The sequence below is a fragment of the Lucilia cuprina genome, chromosome 6 (assembly GCF_022045245.1).
Source record: "Lucilia cuprina isolate Lc7/37 chromosome 6, ASM2204524v1, whole genome shotgun sequence".
NCBI classification, from domain to species: Eukaryota; Metazoa; Arthropoda; class Insecta; order Diptera; family Calliphoridae; genus Lucilia; species Lucilia cuprina.
This window is the reverse complement of record NC_060954.1, coordinates 1,280,217-1,306,100: the sequence shown is the minus strand read 5'-3', so window position 1 is coordinate 1,306,100 and position 25,884 is coordinate 1,280,217. Positions and strand designations below refer to the sequence as shown.

Below are 25,884 nucleotides of genomic sequence, written 5' to 3'. Positions count from 1 at the left end.
TTTTTTTATGAATTTAAAACCTAATAAAATGTCATGGATTGATATATATTTTTTTCTAGTTTAGTTTTTTTATTATTATTTCATTTTCATTTCTTGGGTTTTGATTACGTCGGCATTTTAATAGAATTATTGCAGACACACTACAAAAGTATTTTCAACTGGAATATACCCCCCAAAACAAAAGCAAATATCTATAAATAATAATATGACACAGATACATACACTTGCATATATTAAAAAAAAACATAACAAAATGTATGCAGATACACTGTAAAACAAAAGAAAGAAAACATTTTAAAGAAATTTTTAAAAGTTTTTCATATTAAATGTTTATTATTATGAGTAAATTATCTGCTAAATTAAACAATTAAGCTTAAGAATTTTTTGTTTTTACTGTTTACTTACTTTTGTTACTAAGTGTTGTATATTTAGTTATGTGTTATTGTGTGTAAGTATAAAATATAGCATTTAATTGTTGTGTGACTTAAGGAACGTCCATGTTTAATTACTTAGACCACAAATATCATGACCTGTTAGCATGCAGGTCTGTCGTCACTCTTATATGTTTGGAATCAACACTTTTACACTAGTTAATCAATTTTAAAAATATACATACATATATATAAATGATATCATTTTTGTTTATAAACTTGGCCCAAATAGTTATTCTTTTTTTATTAATTTTAATAATTAAAGTATAAAATAAGATAATAAATTAGAGAGTAGCCATCTGTTGCCTTTTAAATAGTTTCATTTATTTCAAACGTTGGCCTTTAAATACTCCCCATTTTTACTAGTTGGACTTTAAATAGCTCCATTTTATATTGCTGGATATCAAAAATTTTGTTTTTGGCTTCAATTGTCTTTAACTGGTCCCATCTTCAAACTTTAAATAGTCCCAATTTGACTTATGGGTCTTTTAAAAGTTATAGTTTTAAACGACTTTTAAAAAATCCAAATTTCAATTGACGGTCTTTAAATAATTCTATTTTTACTTAAGGACATTTTAAATAGTCCATTTTAAAACAAACGATCTTTAAATTATTCAATTTTTAATAGTGTATCTTGAAATAGTTCAAATTTTAAATAAAACGTTTTTAATCGTTGACCTTTAAAAACTCCACAATTAAAGTCTTTGTCTGTTTTAAGTCTGCTGGACATCTGGAATTTTGGAATGTTTATATATACCATTTAACATAGAGTTTAAATAATAATAAATAAATTGATAATTAATTAACAAATTAGCCATCAACATAAGCAAATAAAATTGATTATTTTCAAGCGAAATTCCTTGACATTTTTGTTAAAAAATCAACACAAATTATATGAATTTTTAGCAACATTCTCGCAACATTAACAGCAAGTTCATTACATTTAGTTTAGCACTTAAAAAAATAAGAAGCTTCTTCTTAAAACAAAAAACTAAAAAAAATTTAAATAAATATTTAGGTTACGCATGCGTTGCTCATCTGAACATACACATTTAATCATCTGGCTGACCTAGGCGTAAGTAAATAATGACAGTTAGTAAATGCAAAGTGAGTGAACACATGCAAAAAAAGAATTGATCTTTGCTTTAAAAGCCTAAACATAAAGATATACATATGTATGTATGATGATATTGCAACATTCATCTAACTAACTAATAAGTTAATGCTGTCTGCAGTTTCTAATATTAAAGTAATGAACGACAAACTAATCAATAAACATGGTATTAAATGAAAATACTAATAATAAGTAAATTATGAGTATTCATACAAATATGTTGGCAGTGAGAAGAAAACAAATCTCTATAAATGTTGATCTTTTGCTGCTGCTGCTGTTGTTGTTGATGATGTTGATGATCAGCAGTAGTTAAGTTGTGGTGTTGTTTGTAGTAGTACTTTACTTGTTTATGTGCATCATGCAAGTTTTATTATTGTTATTGTTGTTGTTACTAGGGCCACACCCACTGGAGTAAATAGGTTTTTTCAAAAAAAAGGTGAAAATATTTTCAGCAATATTTCATAAGAAAAGTGGTAAAATGATGTGTACCGACATGTATGCTTTACAACGAACTTCTTCGTTTGTTATTGTTGTTGTCCGTTTTGTTGTAATATTTGTAGATTTATTAGAACTGTGTAAATAAATGTAGACTTATGAAAAGAAAATAAATCGTATAGTTAGATTTATACGCATAGAAAGTCTATAGTTATTTTTTTACCTTAATAACTTGGTATGTTTTCTTTAGTGTATTTTCATTATTAACTTGGCCTAATTGCTAGCGGTAATGTGGGGTTTGTTGGGAAGGTATAGAAATTTTTGTAAAGAATTCCAGAAAATAATTTAAAACTTTTTTTTACAAATGAGAGGCCGAGATCGTAATAGAAATGAAGATAAAGAACTTAAAATTAACTTTAAATTAAATTGGAAATAGACTAGACTATAGACTAGACTATAGACTAGGCTATAGAATAGACTCATAACTAGACTATAGTCTAGACTAAATACTATACTAAAAACTAGACTAAAGACTAGACTATAGACTAGACTATAGACTAGACTATAGACTAGACTATAGACTAGACTATAGACTAGACTATAGACTAGACTATAGACTAGACTATAGACTAGACTATAGACTAGACTATAGACTAGACTATAGACTAGACTATAGACTAGACTAGACTATAGACTTGACTAGACTATAGACTAGACTATAGATTATACTATAGACTAGACTATAGACTAGACTATAGACTAGACTATAGACTAGACTATAGACTAGACTATAGACTAGACTATAGACTAGACTATAGACTAGACTATAGACTAGACTATAGTCTAGAGTATAGAATTAATTATGAACTAGTCTGCAAATTAACTAAAGACTAGTATTAAGAAGAATCTAAAAAGTGACTTTCAAAGCTCGTATTTTTGAAAGATTTTAAGATTTTTTATAATTTTAAAAGAAAAATACCAAAAAATTTCAACTTTTTAGTAAAAATTTAAAAAAAATAATTAAATTTGAAATTAGGAAAAAAAAAACACAAAATTATTTATGTTAAACTGTTGTGTTGTAAATTTTTTGTGTGTTTTAGACACGTTTTTTCCTTAACTCCTAAAACTTTATGTTTTATTTGAAAAGCAAGAAAAAATGTTAAAAAAAACCGTAAAAATTGACATTGAAGCGTTCTTGATTGATGTGAAAATCCCCCGATATCTCTAAATGGCCTTAAAATATTAAACGTTTTGCCAGCACAAGTATAATAAATTTTCTTAAGTATTTAGTTAAATAATTTATTATATTATTAATTTATAAACATATATTTTTATTTGAAGTATAGTTATTTTTTTTTTGTCTACAATATGTGTAGAAAAAAAAAATAGACATAAAAATAAGATTTCATTTTATTTTATTTGATAATACAAAGTTCAAGTGTTTCAATATTTTTTTTGTCTATTTTCCGCCAACAGCGTAAATAATTTTAGAAAAAATAAAATTCCTCAACTAAATGAATGAAAAATTTAAAAAAAAAAAGTTAAACGCAGATAAAAAAACACTGCCTTGCAAATAAAACTCTAATAATAATTAGTTAATTTACAACAGTGTAGAGAAAAAACAAAACTTGGATTTATTTGATTAAATATTTTTTTTATTTTATTATTTATGTTTTTAGAGTTTTTTTATTTGTTTATTACAGACAACCATTTGGTGTCCATCATTATTGCTAATGCTTTGGCTACTTAACTAAATAAAAACATAGTATTTATGCTACACTGCAGTAAACTATTTATGTACTTATGTATGTGTGTATATTTACTATATACACATACACTTTGTGCTTTTAGCTAAAGGTGTCTTTTTCTTCTGTTTAGTTTAATCAATATTAAATACACTGTAAAAAAAATGTTCTTTTATGAGCAGAGAATTTTCTTGTATAAATTTGTTTTTAGCCTAAAGAATTTTAATTAATTTTTATTTTCAATTTGTTGTCGTTGTTGTTGTTCGTTTGTCTTTATATTTTTAAATTAAAACAAAACTTTATATTTATATACAATAATAATAATAATTGTGTTATCTTATCGTATTTATAGTATTGTTATAGTAATAGTACTATAAACGTACTACATACAGAATGGAAAAGTATTGGAAAGCAAAAAAAAAAACAAAAAAAGGTTATTTAAACACATGTTGGGTAAGGGCATTGTTAGTTACTTCGCTGTAGGGCTGATTGTCTAACAAATAAAGCTTTAAGCTTAAACTTCCTCATCAATATTGCTTAAATGCGTTTTGATAAAATGACCAAAAATAACTTTGGTCATTAAATTTGATTATAATAAATATAAAAATAGTCATATTTGTTATTTTAATTAAACAAAACAGTTAAATGCAAAAAAAAAAAAGAAAAACATCTGTTTACGATAAAATACTTATAGATATAAAACTGTTAAATGCAAATAAAATAGAAATATGGGTAGACATTAAATAATATTACTGCGCCATATTAGTTACACACTTAATAAAGTTTGATTGTAGGTATTTTTTGTTAAAGGCTATACTAAAAAAGGTTCGAGACAATGGAAAAATTTTGGAACATTCAATAAAACACAAATATTCATAAATAAAATTTTACATGCTTTTATAATAAAACGTAGTAAAGATATCGCTTTATGATAGAATAAATAAAGTCTAAAACGAATTTTGAAAATTTTTAAAAATTCGAACTTTAGTTTGAAAATTCGAATTTTAAAAATCTCATCAAATTTACAAAATTTAACATAAATATATAGATTTTTGTATATAAATCATGTTTAAAATAATTTTTGAACAGTTTCGAAAATTCAAACTTAAATTCGAAATTTCGAACATAATTTCAAAAGTTTAAATTTAAGTTTGAAGAGTCCAAAAACTAATAAAAACATATTTATACAGATTTGTATAAACAAATTGTGTTAAAAGCAAGTTTTAAACATATTCGAAAATTCGAACTTAATTTCGAAAATTTGGATTTTAGTTTGAATATCAAATATTTAATAAAAACGTTCCAATTAAACAAAAATATATAGATTTGTGTAAATAAATTGTGTTTAAAACATTTTTTTTACATTTTCGAAAATTGATTTTAAAAATATAAATATAAGTTTGAATTTTAAAAATCCAGTTTAAATTATCAAATTTAATAAAAATATATAGATTTTTGTAAATAAATAGTGTTCAAAACACTTTTTTTTAAATTTTCGAAAATTCGAACTTAATTTCGAAAATTTACATTTAAGTTCGAATATTAAAAATCCAATAAAAAACTATTAAATTTAACAAAAATATATAGATTTTTGTAAATAAGTAGTGTTTAAAACACTTTTATTACATATTCGAAAATTCGAACTTAATTTCGAAAATTATAATTTAAGATCGAATTTGCAAAAATTACTAATTTTAACAAAAATATATAGATTTTTGTAAATAAATTGTATTCAAAACACATTTTTTACATTTTCGAAAATTCGAATTTAATTTCGAATTTTCGAACTTTGAAAAAAATATAGAAAATTAGCAAAAAATTACTTTAACATTGAAAAACTACTTTAAATATTTTGAAATTTTCGAACTTAAGTTCGAATTTTCGAAATTAACAAAAAATTTTTAAAAATAAAGGAAAATTTTTAAGAAAATACATATTTTACCTAAAAATAGGAATTTCTAATTAAAAAAATATATAAAAAACTATTACTTTTAATCTAAAAGTTTTAAGATTTAAAAGGTTTTTCATTATTGGTTTTATTGTTGTTATGGCTTTTTTGCTAAATAAACTAATTTTGACTGACGTTAATTGAATGAGTTTACTTTGCTATTAAAGATTGAGTGCTGACAATGTCAAAATTTATTTAAAATATTAGTTGATAGCCGGTTAACAAACGAAAATATTTAAGGAATTTCAAAAGATACGTTTGATATGATAGAAAGTAGTATTAGAGTAGTAGGCATAAAGAACAAAAAAAAAATACGTATTTAATGAATAAAATGTGGTATGCGGCAAGGCGTAAAGATAAGATTATTTCAAACAAAAAATATATATTATTATCTGGGAAAAATATTGGAAAATTTGATTGTAAGACAATCATTTCCGTTGAGGTTTACACTACATTAATAAATCTGGTTAGATTTATTGATTTCGCATAAATTGTATTTTTTGTAAAAAAGGACAAAGTTGAGTGACAGTTTAAGTTGTTTGTCATTAAGGTTTCGGAGAAAACTACATCAGCAAAATAATAATAAATAATGTTAAAATTAAACACATTTTGTCTAACATTTCAAATTTAAATAAATATTATAATAATAAGTATGCAATAAAAAAATTGTTTATGATTTAAACGTTTTGGTTTTTTTGTTTTTACTTGAAATTATTTTGCTAATAAATATTTCGTTTTTAGATGATGACATACTTTTGATGATTTATGTTTTAAACACGTAATTCCCCTTTATTAGCAACTTTAACATGATTTCATTTTACGTTTTAAGCATTTAAATTCTTTCAGTGTATATATAACTAAAAGAAAAGTCGAAAGCACAAAACAGACAAAAACAAAAAAAGCAGCAAGCATTACCCTGAACTGAAATCTTAGAAAAATAAATGTCTATATTAAATTTCACACATTTGGTGACAATCAACTCTTCTTGGGCCGGCTATATGCCAGTCATATAGACTGTAATTGCCAACACGTGAATGTCATGAATGACAGAATGACTCCTTTTCCACATGAGGTGTTGGTTTGGTTTAGTTAGTTAACGGGTGGGGTAGTTTTTTTTTTATTTGTAATAAAAATGTATCTTGTTAAATTTACTTTTTTTGAAATAAGGGTTGCTTCTGCTTACATACTTAATGTAATCAATCATTCATTCATTAAATCGGCTTAAATATAAATGTTATAGTATTTATATTGCACTTTTTGTTGTTGTTGTTAAAATAATTTTTTAGCCCATATAATTTTAAGCCCTTCCCTTTAAAAACTATACCTTTTTTTCTAAATGTAAACAGTAGTTGTAGCAAAATAAAAATGAAAACAGATTTTTAATCGATTTTATTTAAAACGATTTAATCAGTTGTTAGCATTAAGCGATCAGAAAGGAAACTTACCTTTTATCGGGCTGCCGGTCTGTAATGAAAACAAAAGAAAAGATTTGTAATTAACATGTAGTTACAGCTTAACTAGGGGTTGATTAAAATTGATTTGCAATATTTTTGTAAATAAATTGGAATTTTGAAAAATGTTTTTCGATTTGTCAAACTCTGGCTGGAATTGAGGAACATGTTAAAAGAGAATATTCAAAATTTTCCAGAATTTTGAGACCATGAGCAAGTCAATAGTCCAGCCTGTAATCTGGTCTATGTATTGGCTTATAGTCTTGCCTAAAATCTGGTCTAAAGTTTGATCCATAGTCTGATGTTTTGACTGAAATGTTGACTATAGTCTGGTCTATACACATGACTTTAGCCTGATCTATATTTCCGTCTATTATCCGGTCTGCAGCTTGGTTAATAGTTAAGACTGCAGTCTGATCAATAGTCAAGATTATGGTCTGGTCTATAGTCTAGTCAATAGCTAAGACTATAGACTGGTCTCTAGTCTAATCAATAACTACTACTATAGTCTGATCTATAGTCTTGATTATTGTCTAGTCTATAGTTCGGTCTATAGGCTAGTCTATTGCTATGATTCAGGATTACAGATTATACTATAGTTATATGTAATCCTGACTATAGACTTGAGTATAGTTGGGTTGTATTCTCATTGTAGCCTGGTTGACGATAGTCTTATCTGTATTCTTGACTATAGTTCAGATTATAGTCTGGTTTATACTTTTTCCTATAGTCTAATCTATAGTCCGGACTTTAGTCTAGCCTATAGCCTTGACCATATTACATTCCATAATCTAGATTCTAGACTTGACGATAGTCTGATCTTTAGTATTGGGTATAGTTTGACCTACAGTCTGCAATATATTCTCACTGATTATCTGAAGTATAGTTTGATGTGCTGTCTTGGCTATATTTAGTTTTGAATATAGTCTGGACTATTGTATTGAGTCTGCACTATAATATGGTTTTTAGTATTGATTATAGTCTTTTGTATATTCTTAACTATAGACTGGTCTGTAGTCTGGATTATAATCTGTTGTTTAATCGGTAGTCATTACTATAATCTGGTCAGTATCTATTACTAAGTCTGGACTATAGTTTGTTCTCTAGTCTTGTCTACAGTCTGATCTATAGGCTTGACTATAGTATGATTTTAAATTTTGACTACTATCAGTAGGCTTGAGTAAAATTTGGTCTATACTATGGTCATGATTATAGAATTGACATTAGTCTAGTATTGCAGTCTAATACATAGTCTTGACTAAAGTCAAGACTATAGAAGAAATATAGCATTTACATAAGGAAATTTCAGAATGATTAAGTTGGGAGAACTTAATCTTCTTATTTTATCTCTAACTCTTTCTTTAATCAACATGATCAAAAAATTCTTCAACGCAACAGAAATAAAACTTTCAATTGCAGTTTGTTGCTGAAATTGTAATCTTTGTTACATTATCGTAGGAAGAAAAAAACTTTAAACTGTTTATTTTAGGGGTGTTTCAGGAACTGTATGGGTTTACAAAAACTTAAACCTTTTTCTTTTCCTGTTGATAAACTCAATGCAATCAACATATACGTAATGCATTTTTATTATTATTATTTAATTATAATAACGTATAAAAAATGATCCTTAAATCACAGCTTAACAAAAAAATTGCCAACCTAAGGGTGGAAACGGGAAAAGAATAGATATTTTGTGGTGAGAAAAGTGTTAAGGAGGAGTAGCAGCTTTTTATATGAATAACAATATGAAAACAATAACAAAACAATAACTGTAATTACTCTTGTTACATGGATGAGTGTTTTTTTTTCAAGAGTAAGAGAATATGTGAGTGAATAAATGAATAATGTTGATGGTGGTATTGGTGTAATGGCAATTTAAAAGAGATGGGACAAGAAAATACCATTTAAAGGTCATTTTCTAAATGAACTTACAATAAAACCAAATAACATTGGACATTCTTTTGTTATGTTAAAAAAAGATACGCATACATACAAACATACATTTGTATAAGTATAGAGTAAATATTATATGTAATGTACATTTTGTCTGCTGTTTTTATTATTGCTGGTTGACTTTTTGGGTGGCATGGCGTGTCTTACAGCCATCACGTTTAAACAATATAATTTCAATTTATTTTCCATCACGTACAATGTTCAAGAAAGTCTTAAGCTTCTACTACTTAAAACATTTCCTAAATATACCTAAATAAACATTAGAAACAATACAACAAGAACATTTCATTTTATTGTATACTACCAGAGATGGGTGGATGGTTAAGGTGGTTTGCTTTTGAAACAACAAAGAAGATTCCAAATGACACCATCAACTGCCGCCTGCCAAGAATTTGTTTAGAATATTAACGAAAATTTAACTAAATACTCTTATGCTGTTTGTGACGCATTAACTAAACGTAATTATCATTATATTGTTATAAATTTAAACTCGAAAAAAGTGTAAGTCCAACCAATCAGAGAGAGAGAGAAAGAGCTAAAGAATGTGTGCGTGTGTGTGTAAGTAAGAATGAAATGATTCAATGTCATTTAATCAATATGCAAAACACACAATCAAGAACACATTCATACAAATAAATAAAAATATAAAAATATATCTGATGAATACATTTCGTATAGAATCAATCCCTTTTAGTTAAAAAAAAAACTACTATTGTATGTGAATAACTATAAAAACAGATAATTACATATCTATTAAATTTTATTTTATTTTTTTCACTACATCACAAGAATATTTTAAAGAAATCATATTAGTAATTGAAGAAAAAAAAAAGTATCATATTACCTTCAATTAGATATTTGTGAGAGCCCGAAGAAAAGCTTTTTATTTAATAATTGTTAAGAAAAAATTTTAATTTCTAATTGTTATTTATTTCTGTGAAATAAATTATTCTCTTTATTGTTGTTTAAATATTTTTAGCTTTGACTTGCAAATGTTAAAGGTTCTTGTTAAAGAAAAAGGACTTGAATTTTCGTTATCGATCGCTGTTGTTTTTGCTCATTATATGAACGTCTATTAGGCAAAAAAAAGTGCTTACACTGCAAAAAAATTGTTGGGTTTCCTTTTTTTGTATTGACCCACTTCCATGTCTATTTTTGGTGGGTGCCAGCCAGTCTGTTTGATTGCAGTTGTTTCAAGAAAATGAAAAAAGTTTGTTAAATATCAGAGTTTTTTTATGTAAAAAGTTTGGCAACAAAACTTTTTTAATATTCTAGAATTTTTCTTTAGGTGTAGTCAATTGTCTGACACAAAAATACTTGTACAAGAATGTGTACGTATGTATGAATGTTTCTATGTAAAAAAAACTATATGTATCTTTGCATTTAACAGTCATAGCAGAACAAAGCTTAAAAAAATACACTTTTAGGAAAACTAAATAAAACGCACACTACTACTTACATAGCTACATACATATACACACAAATATTTATTTATTTAGTTGTTTTTTTTTTACACAACAAATAACAATCTACAGACTTGCTTATTCTTTTTGCAATTTTAGTTTTATTTTTCTTCTTTCCTTGAAATATATATGTTTTTTTTTTCGTTCCAAAAGATTGAATTCGCAAACCAATATATACGTTCAAAATAAAGAAAAAAATACACACATTTTTTCTGTCTTTATGTATATGTACATATGTATGTGAATGTATGAGTATTTTTTAATCATATAAGGGTTTGTTTTTCTTACACACAAACGAACAAGGACAAGAAGAAGTATTTTTTTTGCCAACATATAAAAAGGGGGTAGGAACAGAGCTTTTTTGTTTGTTTGTTGCTGTTGTTGTTGTTTTGCTTTATTGCATTGAAATAACAGGACAAAAGTCTAAGAAAAGTTCCCAAAGAAATTCAAAACAGAAATAAAATAAAAATAATAATAATACTACAAGAAGAAGTGCTTAAGGCGAATGTCTATATAAGCATTATTATATACAAGACATTCTTTTACTAAAAACTCTACCCAATAAGCAGAATATATGTTAAGATATACATATATAGGAAAGCTTAATTAAACCAGTATACAAGACTTTAAACATTTTAGATTACCTAATTTTTCTTGTTTAACATAAGTCTTTAATAGAATAAAAAAAAGATTTTAAGGCAAAAAGCTTAAAGCTCTCTTTAATTTTAGAAAGCAAAGAAATCCACGCAAAAAGCTATAAAAGAGCAAAAACTTTATTAAAAGTTTTAAAGCGCTGTTTTCTACAAAATACCATTTTCAAAAAGTTTTCTTGTATTTTAAAAAGCTAAAGAATCCAAGCTCAATCCAAGTTTTCCGCAAAAACCTTTTTCCAAAAGTTTTCATACATTTTAAAAATCAAAGGAATAAGAGCAAAAAGCTTAATAACTTTAAAGCTTTTGAGGTATATAAAAAAGCTATAAAAGCTCTATTGGAAAAAGCTATAAAAGAGCAAAAGTTCTATTAAAAGCTTTAAAAACCTGTTTTCATAAAAAACCTTTTTCCAAAAGTTATCTTGCATTTTAAAAAGCAAAAGAATCCAAGTAAAAGCTCAATGACTTTAAAGCTTTTGAGGAATATAAAAAAGCTATATTGGAAAGACCTATTAAAAGCATTAAAGCCCTGTTTTCAGCAAAAAACTTTTCCCAAAAGTTTTCTTGCATTATAAAAAGCAAAGGAATACATGTATAAGGAGGAATATAAAAAAGCTCTATTGAAAAAAAGCTATAAATTAGCAAAAGCTATACTGAAAGCTTTTTTCGGCAAAAAGCTTTTGCAAAAGCTCTCTTGCATTTTAAAAAGCAAACGAATACAAGTAAAAAACTTAAAAACTTTAAAGCTTTGGAGGATTTTTATGAAATCTATAAAAGCTCTTAAGCGTTAGAATAACATATTTAAAAATTTAAAAGCGTTTCGTTTAGTATACTTGTTAAAAGCTGTTTCAAAGCTCAAAACTTTGAAAGCTACATTACTACTTTAGTTTGATTTAAACTATACTATAAATATGTTAACTGGGTTTATATCTAACTCTACATATGAATGTCTTTAAGTTTGTGCAAAAAAAAAAAAAAATGGAAATGAAAACAACACCAACAGAGAGACAGTGAGAGAGAAATCAAAAGGAATTGTTGTTGCCAAAAACAAGCTTACACACAGGATCTTTATGCTTAAAGTCACTTGTACGTATGTACATTCAAACGTATGAGTATTTTTAAAATAAATTTTAATTTATTTTCTTTACTAAAGTATAAAACGGGTGTTATATAAAGATAAAAATGTATAAACATAAGTATGTACGCATACCTACTGTTTTCTATACACTTCTATACTCTTAGAAGAAAGATATTTATGCAAAATGAAGAAAAAAATATATATTAATCGTTTAAATGTCAAATAATAAATCTTAATTTCACTCGGTCGGCTGGTTTGAGCAAAAAAAAAAAAACAACATTTATTTTATAGGTATTTAAATTTGGTTGTTGTATACTTTATTTTGGTTTAAAAAAACCTTTTGTCTGGTGCGAAATTGAAAAATGATAAGAATCTCATAAAATCACACGTTATTTCCTTGAGGCTTTCTAATGGGATACTTAACAATACTTGATCCTGTTTTTAAAGTATTCGTTTGTTTGTTGTTTATGAGTTATTGATTTTTTTTTTTTAATATTTAACAAAAAAAGGAAAAGTTTTTATTATTTTGAAATAAAAAGTTAAAAGTTGATTGCCCTTTAAGGAAAGGAGAATTTCCACAGGAGTTCATAGTTTTTTAACTGATTACTGTTTTAATATTTTATTTGAAGAAAAAATGTCCCTTTTTATATAAATTTTTGACAATTTTAAGGAAAATTTCCAAAAAATCTACGAAAGGGTAAAAAAGTGCAATATTTTTTGCACTTTTGAAAAAAAGGCTTTGATATTAATAATTTTAAATAAAAATGTTTTTATGTTAATTTTTTAAAATTTTAAGGAAATTTTCTAAAAAATCTATGAAAGGACAAAAAATGCAATATTTTTTGCACTTTTTGAAAAAACTATGATATTCATAATTTTAAATAAAAATATTTTTATGTAAATTTTTTGACAATTTTAAGGAAAATTTCAAAAAAAATCTATAAAAGGGCAAAAGAGTGCAACATTTTTTTTTTGCACTTTAGGAAAAAAATCTATTAAAGGGCAAAAAAGTGCATATTTTTTTTTGCACTTTTAGAAAAAATTTGATATTTATAATTTTAAATAAAAGTGTTTTTATGTAATTTTTTTGAAAATTTTATGAAATTTTCTAAAAAATCTATGAAAGGGTAAAAAAAGTGCAACATATATTTTGCATTTTGGGAAAAATGAAATTTGTTAATAAAAATGTTTGATTTTTAAAAAAATCTCGAATAAAGGCAAAAAAGTGTAATTTAAAAATTTCAAGCAAAATGTATAAAAAATACAAAAAAAAAATTGCACTTTTTTGCCTTTTTGTGGAAAAAACTTGAATATTAACAGTTTTACTTATATAAACTACATTGCTTAATAATTTCCAACATTAATATTGTATGTTGAATTATTTACAAATTAATTTGTTAATAAATTTATTAATAACAATTTGTATTTTTTTCTTTTGTATAATTACAGGTTACCACAGTTTACACTCAATGCCAGGATTATTTTTTTTATGATGGTAAGTTGTATAATTTATGGTTTTTTTCTGTTTAAATCACCAATACATTATTGATGTAAAGTAATTAATTTTTATTATTATTGTTATTATTAGTTGGTTATTAACATATTTGTAAAGATTACAACTTGTGTATTAATACCAAAAACAAACAGAGAATGAACATACGTTTAACACACAAATGATAAGATTTGATTTTGGTTTAAATATTTAATCAATAATAATAATATTGTGCAAATTATTACTAAAAACTTGTAACATGAACTAATATGAGAGATAAAATTTATTATTACAAACATAAGAATCAAACTAACTAACGAACATGTTTGAACTCACGCATATAAAATTTTTAATATTACTCAATATTTTTTTGTGTGTTGTTGTTTAATTAATCAGCATTAGACGTAGTAATAGCGACAATTACAGTTTGAGCGACAGGCTACAAACGTTTGATATTTAAAAATTAATACAGATTAAATTCTTTGTACAAATGTCGGATATATATTGTGAGTCATACATTTGATTCCAGTTGCTTGTCGGTGTTTAGTCTAGTTTGTTTTTCGTTTTAAATATAACAAAGTTTCAATTTTGCTTATGTCTACGTTAAGGATTATAAATAAATATTATATATTTAACATGTATCATATTACTTATGTGCTAAGTAAAGTCTTTAATTTACACAAAATTTTAGTTCAAGAAAGGCTAAGCTTGTGTACAGTTTAAATATTTAGGAAAATTTACAAAAAATTGCACTATTTTCTGCCTTTTTTAAGGAAATATTTTCAAAATACATTTAAAGGTTCAAAATATTTGAGTTTTTACTAAATGTTTTAAATATTTCTTGTTAAAAAGTAAAATAAAAGTGCTAAGATGTACTAAAACTTCCAAAAGTGCAAAAAATGCACTTTTTCTGCCCTTTTTACAAAAATATGCACTTTTAATTCTGTTTTAGAAAAAATACTATCATGAAGACATTAAGCTAATTAATAGCTGTTACTTTCTGAAAAAAATATTTGCAAAAACTGTCAACATGTTAACAGTTAAAAAATGCACAAAAAATGCACTTTTTTCTGCCTTTTTAACAAAATATGTTCAAAATTAGTTTATAAGTTCGAAATTTTTGGGTTTTTATTGAGTTTTTAAAAATTTCGTATTGAAAAAGTAGAAAAAAGTACAAAAATTTACTAAAATTACACTCTTTTGGCTTTTGTGTGAAAAAGTGCACTTTTTGTGTCTTTTGGAAAAAATTCTTTGAAAAGGACAATAAGCTAATTAATGACCGCTATTTTCAGGAAAAACTATTTGTAAAAACATTGTACATGTTAACAGTTTAAGAAAATGAACAAAAATTGCACTATTTTCTGCCTTTTTAAGATGATATTTTCAAAATTAGTTAAAAAGTTCAAAACTTTTTAAATTTTACAAAATTTTTTGTTAAAGAGTAAAACAAAAATGGAAAAAAATGCTTTATGCCCATTACCAAAAAAGTGCACTTTTTGCTCCTTTATAGAAAAAATCCTATAAAGAAAACTTTAAGCTGATTAGTGATATCTATTTTTAGAAAAAAATATGTTAAAACTGTGAACATGTTAACAGTTTAAAAAAATGCACAAAACATTTAAAAAATTGCCTTTTTTAAAAAAATATTTTCAAAATTAGTCTAACAGTAAAAAAATGGTTAGGTTTTTACTTGGTTTTTTAAAACTCTTGTTTAAATATAATATAAAAGTGTTAAAATTTACTAAAAAGTGCATTAAAAGCAAGCAAGAAAAGCACTTTTTGTCCTATTAAGAAAAAATTGCACTTTTTGCCCTATTTTAAACATATCCATATAAAAGAGTTTTTTTTAAATAATTTAAATAAAACATATTGTTTAAAAAAATGCAAATTTTGTAAAAAATTTCTTAAAAAATTTGCTTAAGTTAGTTTCCGTTTGTAACGTTATATTACTTATTGATTAAAAATCTACATAAATATTATGGTTCCCATGACAAGACCATTGACTGTGGTAATCATATACTAAATTATTTATTGTACAAATTGAAGACGTTTATTTTTTTTAAAGTAACAAACAAATACATATTATTATTTACTCGTTTAGTGTTTTTAATATTTTAACAAACCTCTATATATCATGTTTTTGTCATGGTAATTTAGTCAGCATATTTCATCAGACATTTAATGAAAAATTAAAAAAAAACACACATTGTTGTAGTCTAGAACGGAAGCAATTTGAGTGAGAAAATGTGCTGTAATAAGCAAAATAAAATTTGGTAAATTTTGCCAAAAATATTCACAAAAATTTAAATTGCTGTTAAAATGTAATTTAATAATTTACTTTTTATTTAATTTTCTTTAAAATCTTTTAAGAATTTTGTAATTATTTATTTTAATTTAATTTATTTTTTTTTAATTTTCATAGGTAATGTTTGCCACTGCAACAACAGCATCTCTAAAGAAAACAAACGATGTTGTGATAATGCTGAAAAATCACGAGAGGGCATTACATGTCAATGCCGGCGGCAAAGTGACAGCAACAGATATATCATTAGCACGTAAGTATTGTTAAACAAATATTTAATTATTTAAACAAGAAAAATAAAAGAAAATAACTTTCCCATACCTAAGAAAAAAACATAAAGTACATAAATTACGTACCTTTACATGTAAAGACAAAATATTTAATGTAAATAAGGTAAAATAATTCAAATATTTTTCAAATTAAAATACACACAAACACCTTTTTAAATAAATACTCTGAATCAGGAGTGGGAAGTTAAGTGCTATTGTACTTTACTTCTCCAGTTCCGTTCTAATACAGTTCTAGTTTAGTTCTAGTTCAGTTTTAGTTCAGTTCTAGTTGAGTTCTAGTTCAGTTCTAGTTCAATTTTAGTTCAGTTCTAGTTCAGTTCTAGTTCAGTTCTAGTTCAGTTCTAGTTCAGTTCTAGTTCAGTTCTAGTTCAGTTCTAGTTCAGTTCTACTTCAGTTCTAGTTCAGTTCTAGTTCAGTTCTACTTCAGTTCTAGTTCAGTTCTAGTTCAGTTCTAGTTCAGTTCTAGTTCAGTTCTAGTTCAGTTCTAGTTCAGTTCTACTTCAGTTCTACTTCAGTTCTAGTTCAGTTCTACTTCAGTTCTAGTTCAGTTCTAGTTCAGTTCTAGTTCAGTTCTAGTTCAGTTCTAGTTCAGTTCTAGTTCAGTTAAAGTTCAGTTCTAGTTCAGTTCTAGTTCAGTTCTAGTTCAGTTCTAGTTCTAGTTCAGTTCTAGTTCAGTTCTAGTTCAGTTCTAGTTCAGTTAAAGTTCAGTTCTAGTTCAGTTAAAGTTCAGTTCTAGTTCAGTTCTTGTTCAGTTCTAGTTCAGTTCTAGTTCAGTTCTAGTTCCGTTCTAGTTCAGTTTTACTTCACTTCTAGTTTAGTTCTTGTTCTGATGGAATAGACTTTTCCAAGTCTGCTATGAGCCCGACAAACAAGAGAGGGAACTTATCTACGAACAAACAAATACAAAGAAAATAAACACACGAACAGAAACGCATAGACAAGTGCACGACTAGTCCAAGTATAACGAACAAGTAATCGTAGTTTAAAGTTGTAAATATGTATGTATGTAGTATGTTTTTATGTAAGTAAATAGTAATTGTTTAGTACAACAGGAAAATTTTCAGTATTTTCCATATTTATTTTCAAGTGTGAGTGGACGGATTGTTTGCCTATTTACATAGGACTGTAAATATTAAAGGGTTCTTTAACTTTTTATACTGCACTCCTTCTCTCTCTCTCTTTCTCCCCCATTATTTGACTTGTATTTTTTATGCATGTAACACAATATTACATCAAATCAAGTGCAAGTCATGTGATTTCTTTTGTTGTTGTTACTGTTTAAGAAAAAAAAGCGGCTAAATTCAAAACAAAAGTTTCAAATACAATTGAAAATTCCTTGGAAAAAAAAAACTATAACTACAGTTTACTTTTTTAATATTTGTTTTTTTTTTGTTTTTCAAAAAAGGGGTAAAATAAGAGCAGTAAATGTATAATTGAGTTGTTAACTAATTTTCTTAATTTAAAAGTGTAACTTTAGACAAAAAACATTTTATTTCAATTGTTTGCAATTTTATTTAAAATTTCAAAGTTTTTATAAACAGAAGGCTAAATATTTTAACAATACATTATTAACAAAACTAATTTTATGGCTAATTTTTTTTTGGATTTTTATTAGTTTCTTTATTTTTGAAATAATAATATTTAAATAATCATAAAATGTTTAAAAACCATAAAATTTTATAAATATATATATATTTTTTTAATTTATTTAAATTTTCTTTTGAATTAAACTTGTATTTTGTTATTGTTTTGAAAATATGTATTACCTCAATACATTTTTTCAAATAAATAAAGTTTATTTAATTTAAACAATTGTTTATTTGTTTAACAATAGAACTTTATTTTTTATTGAATTATTAACTAAACTAACCTGATCCATATTTTTTGGTTATAAATTTTAAAAGAGTTTTTATTTTAATGACTTAATATTGTTTGTTTTCGAATTAAGGGTAATTTGTATTTAAATTGAATGGCTATTAAATTAGCAAATAGAATTTTATAGGGGCGTGGCAGAGATTATAAAACTATAAGTAAATTATTTAAATAATATTAATAAATTTGAAAGTCTAGTCATATTAATGTTAAAATTAGACTTTTGTGTTGCTAACGGCTCTTATTTGATTCTGAATTCAATAAAATCATTTAACATTTGTTCGATTTTTTCAAATACTTTTTAAAATAATAATTTCTTAAAATTTCCCTTAAGACACCAAAATACTAACAGTATTTCGTTTAGTCTCTTCTCAATCTGCCATCTGTCAGTTGTTTTTCAAACGAAAAAATCTCTCCTCATTTTGCTTTTCTTAAATAGTTTTACTCAAGTTTGAATATTTGCCTACTACTTCCCTAAATAAATTTCTTTAGAAACTATAGAATTTTACAGTTCAACAAAGATTTTCTTAAACTAAGTGTAGAAAAAGGTTTAACTATCTTAATGAACCGTAAATGGGCCCCCTAGGGTGCTTTGTCTTAACATTTTAAAGAGGCTGGATACATTGTCTAATGTTTACAGCTTGTTTGTCTAATTAACTAATCATAATCTTAAAAATTTCTTTACACAAAGTTTAAGATAAAAAAATCTAAGATTAAGATTATGTTCTTCAATTCTAGCACAGAGCGGGAATAAAAAATTTACAAAAATTTTCACAAATTTCTTAAAATTTTTAAAAATTTCTTTGAAATTTTTCCTCAAAATATGATTTCTCTACAGCAGTTTTCCGAATAACTAGAGGATTATGAAATTTTTAGGTTATCAAGGTTTAACTGTAGTTTCTTTGTTATAAAATTTTTGTCCAAAGCATAGTTTAGTTAAAGCTTTTATAGCTGGTTTAACTAAACACATCATTACGACGAGTTTAATTTAACATTTGTTTGAGTAAAATTGTGCTTTTAGTTTAGTTTAAGCTTTCTTATGTTTTACTATCGATTGTGTGAACTTTTCAAATAAAACCGAGTTTTGCAAGCTTTTAAATAAACCAAGTTTAGTTTATGCTTTAACTAACATTACGATAACCAAAGCTTGGCTGAGCTTCCAGCTGCTTACTTTCAAAATAAAAGTGAGTTTTGAAACCAAGATTGATTGCAGTGTATCTGATTGAAATAATGGTTTATTTTTTTAATTTACGCAAAGCCAAAAATGCCAAAATAGTTAAGATAAAGCTTTGTTAAGTTTATTGAAAACTTAACTAAACCGAGATATAACATATCTATTATTAAAGCTGTATCCAAAAGCTTTTAGATAATATTAGCTTAATAGTAGTTTCTTTGTTATTTCTAAGTGACTAAGCTTTCTAATATTTGCTTGCTTAAAAGCTTTTGGATTATATAAGCTTAATAGTAATTTCTATTATAAAAGCTGTTTATAATAAAGTTCTAATTAGCATTTGTATATTTAGAAGCTTTTGGATAATATGAGCTTAATATTAGTTTCTATGTTATTCCATGACTATGCTTACTAATACTTACTAGTTTCGAAGCTTTTGAATAATAAATAATAGCTTAATAGTAGTTTCTTCGTTGTGACCAAGTAAAAGTTTAATTATATCCTTATTTATGCTTAGTGTTAACTAATATTTCCTCAAATAAAGCTTTTGCTATTTAAATACTTTAAACATTAAAAAGTTTATTCAAATTAGAAAAAGCTTTGTCAAGTTTATTAGGGTTTTTTCATGTATTCAAAAAAGCTTTATTGATTTGCCTGTTTAGAAGCTTTTGAATAATTCAAGTAGTTTCTCTATTATAGTTTCTCTATTATTCCGTTTAAAAGCTTTTCGATAATATAGTTTCTTTATCATATCGTGACCAAGCTTATATTTCTTCAAATAAAGCTTTTACCATTTAAATAAACTTTTAAAAGTTTGTGCAAATATTTGTTACAATTTTATCTTTAATTTTTTTTAAATACCTGTCTTAACATAATTTTTGCTGAATAATGATTTTTCTACTTAATTTCATTTAATGACGAAATAGTTAAATACTTTTAGATACTCATCCCTGTCCCCCTTCTCCACCCATAAATAAATAGTCCACATATATTATTAGCACTTAATGATTGATCAATTTGTGCAAAAATTCTAAAAATTTTATGAACAAAAAAAATTTGTTACTAACCGTGTACGTACGTTATGGTTTAATGAATGGAATACATGACTCAAGTATTTTCTACTTAACCCCAGGCCGTCACATACATAAATATCATTTGCTTACTATTATTTTTATCGCCACTGTATGTTGTTGCTAGAATTGAAGAACATGTACACAAGACAGCAGGTCTTTTTTTTACTTCTATTTTTTCAAACATTCTACAAATGTATTTGTTTGTACATTTAAACATACGTACACGCTAATTAGATTTCAATTAAATGATAGGTGTGGTAGGTCATAACGAAAGGAGAGGTAAGGTAAGCACTTGTTTTGTTAGAGCAGTTGGTGGTGTATGTTGAAAGGCATCTGCTTTAAAGTAGTTTTTATTTTAAACTTAAAGATACAATTTTATCTTTCGAATAGTTTTAGTTAAAGAATTTCTTTTTTTTTGATATTATTTATGATGGCCTTTAGTGAACCAAAGATAATATTTTTGCAAATATTTTTTTTTTGGTTTATAAAATCAATCAAAAACCTTTAAAAATGACTTGAATTTTTGTTTGGATTTTTATGAAATTTATTATTAGTATTTGTTATTTGTTTTTGTATTAAGGGGGGAAAAATACAAAAATAATTATTAATTTATTTGTTTGTATAAATAGTACTAAATTAATAAATATAATAAATAATAACGTTGTTACTATACATTTTGTTGCTATAAACGATAAAGACCCCATTAAAATTTTTTGATAAAATTCCATACAAGTGCGATCGCTATACAATGGAAATGAATTGGTTTTTTGTTTATTTTTCTTTTTGTTAAATATGGTTTTATTGTTATTGTTATTATATATTAATAATAATAAAATTAAATAAATATAAAACAATAGTAGAAATGTGTTAAAAAAAGAAAAGATTTTTAACTGATCAGTTAAAACTGATCAGTTGGATGGATGGACGGACGTACGTAGGTATGGAGAAAATATCATTTCAAATTTGTTTTTTTATATAATTTTTATTTAAATATAAAGAAATTTTATTTTAAAAGAAAGCCCTCAATTATAAATTTTTTGTCGGTTTCATTATAAAGTCACTTAAAAATGTAACCATGAAAAGTTTGCCTGTCTGCCGGTCACTTTGCGCGTGTTTGTCGATCGCTTGTACTTGTTTAAATGAGTTAATGACATTAAATACCCAGCAGACATTTTGAAGTTTTAAAAAAAATCGCTTCATATTTCTAGCAAACTTCGTCTGTCGCTAAACTTATTAAAAAAAATAAACTTTCTACAAGCTTTATATATCTCAAGACCCCAAGTCCCAATCATAAATTCCTAATTAATGTTATAGAAAAAACTTTAAAGTCGGTTTATGACTTTATCCGTCTGTCCATTAATTAGTTGAAATCAGTTTTCTAAAAGTCCCTGATATCTTAAGAAGACAATTAATTTTCTCAAGACCCCAGATACCTTAAGGTCCCTATTTCTATATCGTTTTTAAAAAACAATAAAATTGATACAGTAACAGTTAAATATGAACAGCTTGACATATTAACCTAATTTGGGAAATATCTCGAAAAATACTTTCTAAACATAACAAATTTGTAACAAATTTTCAAATTCCTTTTAAAATGTTTGCTGGTTTATTCCTGTCGATCGTGCAAATGAGTATTTATTCCTTAACTTACTACTACTGCACACAACGTAACATTTATAATAATTTTTTTTTTTTTTGCAAAACTTCAATTTAAAAGTCAACATGTTTTTGAGTTGGGTTATCGGCCAATTAAGTCATTTTTTTCTCTCTCTTCATTTTTTTGGGACCAAGACCTTTAAAGTATAATAATATGTACAATATATGTATGTATATGTATATGAGTTCTTTTTGCCGGTTATTTAATTTCAATTTAAAGTGTTTTTATTAAGTATTTTAATAATGCGTAATGCATGTCTTTATGTATGTTTTCAGACACTGTGTATTTTTATTGATTTGTTTCCCTTAAAACTGTTTTCTTATAAGTTTTTTTTTTTTTTTTTTGTTTCTTTGTAGAATTTTTCACCATGGAAAGTGTAGGCGACATTTTCAGCGACACTTTCAAAATAGCCCTATACGCCAAGGAAGTGGGACGTTATTTGTGCTTCAGAAAAGGAAAATTAGTTGGAATGGTGAGTAATTATTAAAATCATTAAGAAATCCAAAAAAAAAAAAAAATAGAAAAAATTTTAAACACCCTTTGCTTTTTTTAAAAACAAGATTTTTGTTAAACTTTTCCATTTTTTCTATTTTCTTTCATTTTAGAAAAACTTAACACGCGACTGTCACTTTATCGAATCCCTAGAACACGGTTATTTTTTATATGCTAATGCCTATAATCCCTCATGGCGTGTAGGCTTTACTAGAGGCCTAAAACCCGTGGGACCGAGACACTGGAAAAGACCACAAACTCTTAAACGAGCTTGTTTTCTATTCGTTAAAATAAATGCCGAGCATTTTGATCGTAGCCGTTTTACGACGACTACAACAACAACCACTACCACAACCACTACTACTGCAGCACCCAGTATAAAGGCCGTTACTAGAAGCTCAGCAGCTGTAACTTTGAGGGAGGGACATAAAATGCACGATTCCAAAGCTAGTATTATAGATAGTAACAGTAATAATAAGAGATTTAAAAATGCTAATAGAAAACCCACACAACGTTTGATAAATAGTGAAAATAACAACGCTAACGGTGTGAGAAATCGTGACGTTTTGGGACAACGTCATCGTAAACGTAAACATCATGCCAAATTGGCAAACAACAATAATAATAATGCAAGTTTAGGTGCAATGCAGCCAAAAAACTTAATAAGACATCATCATGACCAGGGAAACGGGGAGGGGCGGAGGCGTCAGCATCAAAGAGAAGAAAAAGAACGCAAATTGCGTTTGCACAACCAAAGAAGGCAAGAACAACAACAGCAGCAGTACGAAGATAAGGAAGCTGAGCCAATGCCAAATGCCACTAATTCCGCCACCCCCTCAATGACAGCCACAACATTGGCAGCCACAGCTTCCTTAGCTCCTTCCGCCTTAAATATCGTTGCCATGCTAGCTGCTGGTCGTCGCAAAAAAGGCCGAAGAAAGAAGCCTACAGAGACGAATCTTTCTGCAAATCCTTCAGCAGATTTGCAATTAGTAGCTCAATCTCCTTTAGAAGCTCAAAGTCAGTATGATCGTGTCCAATTGGATCAAATGAAAAATCATAAACTAAGACATCATCATCATCACCATGAGCATAACTATCATCAACTTAAACTACAACAACAACAAACTATAGCACCAGTGAATTCCACCAGTCGTCGTCCCTCAACTAAGGAAGTCAAAGTACAGCAACAAAACCATAAATACTCAAATAGTTATAAAGACAGTCGATTATTTAATATAAATAGTAATAATAGCAGTAGTAGTAATAGTAGTAGTATTAATTTAAGCTCTAATGTTAATTTTAATTTAAATAATCTTAAACTTAATTTAAATAATAATAATAATGATAATATTAATGCAATACCTGCCTTGCCAAAAAAATACTTGTCGAAAAATAATCTTATTGCAGAATATTTAAAGCAACAACAAACTACAAGAAGCTCGACTGATTTTACAACAAAACATTTATTCCCACAACAACAATTTAGTCATTCCTTACATTCAGCACAGCAGCAACAGCAGCTGCAGCAGCCGAAGTTTAAAACAAACACAACAACTGCTGCTGCTGCTGTAACTGTTACTGAGCAGAGTCATACTAGTCACGATTTTTATAAATTTTCCAAATTAACACATTTAAAACAAACTTCAAGTGACACAGACAATGCTGACAATGACAATGATAGTGACAGTGACAATGACCATGTAATGAATGTTAAAACAAATTCCCATAGACTTTTAGTTAATAATAGCAGTAGCAATAGCAATAATCTAAGTGACAATAATTTACAGCAGGAGCATTTGGTAAATCGCTTTAAGCTAATTTATCTAGATCGAATAAGAAGCCATACTTTTAATTTAAAACTTAGTTCTAATCAAAACAAAAATAATACACAACAACAACAGCATTATAATAATAATGATAATAATAATAATAATTATTCTCCTATTAGTAGTACAACAATAGCAACAAATGAAAATCATTTAATTTTGGAAAATTTTAAACAAAAACCACAAATTTCAAATGATTTTTCAACACACAGTGAATTTAATAATAAAAATGCTAATAGCAAAAGCAGCAGTAGCAGTAGTAGTAAAGAAAATATTAGTAGTAAAAATTCAACTACTTCTACTCCTTATAATAATAACAATCATAATAATCTTAGTCATAGACGTACTAAAAGAAATATTATTATTCAAAATAACACTAAAATTACTAACAACACCAACAGTTATAATAATAATGAAGTAGTAAAAACAAAAAGCCAAGTTAAATATAATAATAACAATAATGCTAAAAAAAGCAGCAGCAGCAGTAGCTATAAATATGATAAAAATATTAATGTCCTTAAAATTCTTAATGACAACAAAGTCAATATTTTTAAAAATAATAAAAATAATCAACCAGAATATTTAAATAATTTAAAGCCAGCTACAACAACTACAGCAACTGCTACTACAACTACTATCATTACTAACGCTGCTGCCGCTGCTTATCGCTATAACAAATTGTTGTCGATACTTGTCGGTCAACAACATTTACTTAAGCAATTGCAACAAAAACAAAAACAACAGCTAAATATTAAATTTATTAACAACAATCCTAACAAATATAATTATAATAATTATAATAATAATGATCATAATAATAATTATGCTCATAATAACGATGTTGATGATAATGATGAAAAATTTAAAAGAATCCAAAATAAATATGAAAAAATTATAGTACAATACAGATCTGTATTTAATTGATTGGAATATTTATCCATTTTATTGTAAGAAGAAAATATTGAAAACAAGTAAGTATAAAGAAAGATCAATAGTTATGGATCTTTCCGAAAGGAATTTTTTCAATTTCGGAGAATTTCGAAAAGTTAATTCCAAAATGATCATTAATTTAAATGAACATTTTAACAGAATACGAATAAACAATTTATGATCGAGTAAAACTGATTAATTATGACAGCAGCTTAATACTGCTATTTTAGTTCTAGCTGAGTTTTAGTTCATTTTTGTCTCAGTTCTAGTCCTATTCTCAGTTCTTGTTCTGTTTTAGTTCTATTCTATTTCTGATCTGTTCCAGTTCTGTTCTAGTTCAGTTCTAGTTCTGTTCTAGTTCTGTTCTAGTTCTGTTCTAGTTCTGTTCTAGTTCTGTTCTAGTTCTGTTCTAGTTCTGTTCTAGTTCTGTTCTAATACTGTTCTAGTTCTGTTTTAGTTCTATTCTACTTCTGTTCTAGTTCTGTTCTAGTTCTGTTCTAGTTCTCTT

General features: G+C 26.1%; 1 protein-coding gene across 1 annotated transcript in view; it reads left to right on the top strand.

Annotated features, from left to right (window-relative positions):
- The window catches only part of LOC111681904 (uncharacterized protein DDB_G0283357), a 30,907-nt gene extending 5,537 nt beyond the window's left edge, over nt 1-25,370 (top strand). Inside the window, exons 2-5 of the mRNA XM_046955710.1 lie at nt 13,718-13,763; nt 16,183-16,315; nt 22,482-22,597; nt 22,731-25,370. Of these exons, the coding sequence (XP_046811666.1) occupies nt 13,718-13,763; nt 16,183-16,315; nt 22,482-22,597; nt 22,731-25,370 (2,935 nt within the window). The remainder of the gene's footprint in view (nt 1-13,717; nt 13,764-16,182; nt 16,316-22,481; nt 22,598-22,730) is intronic.
- Nucleotides 25,371-25,884: the final 514 nt, after the last annotated feature.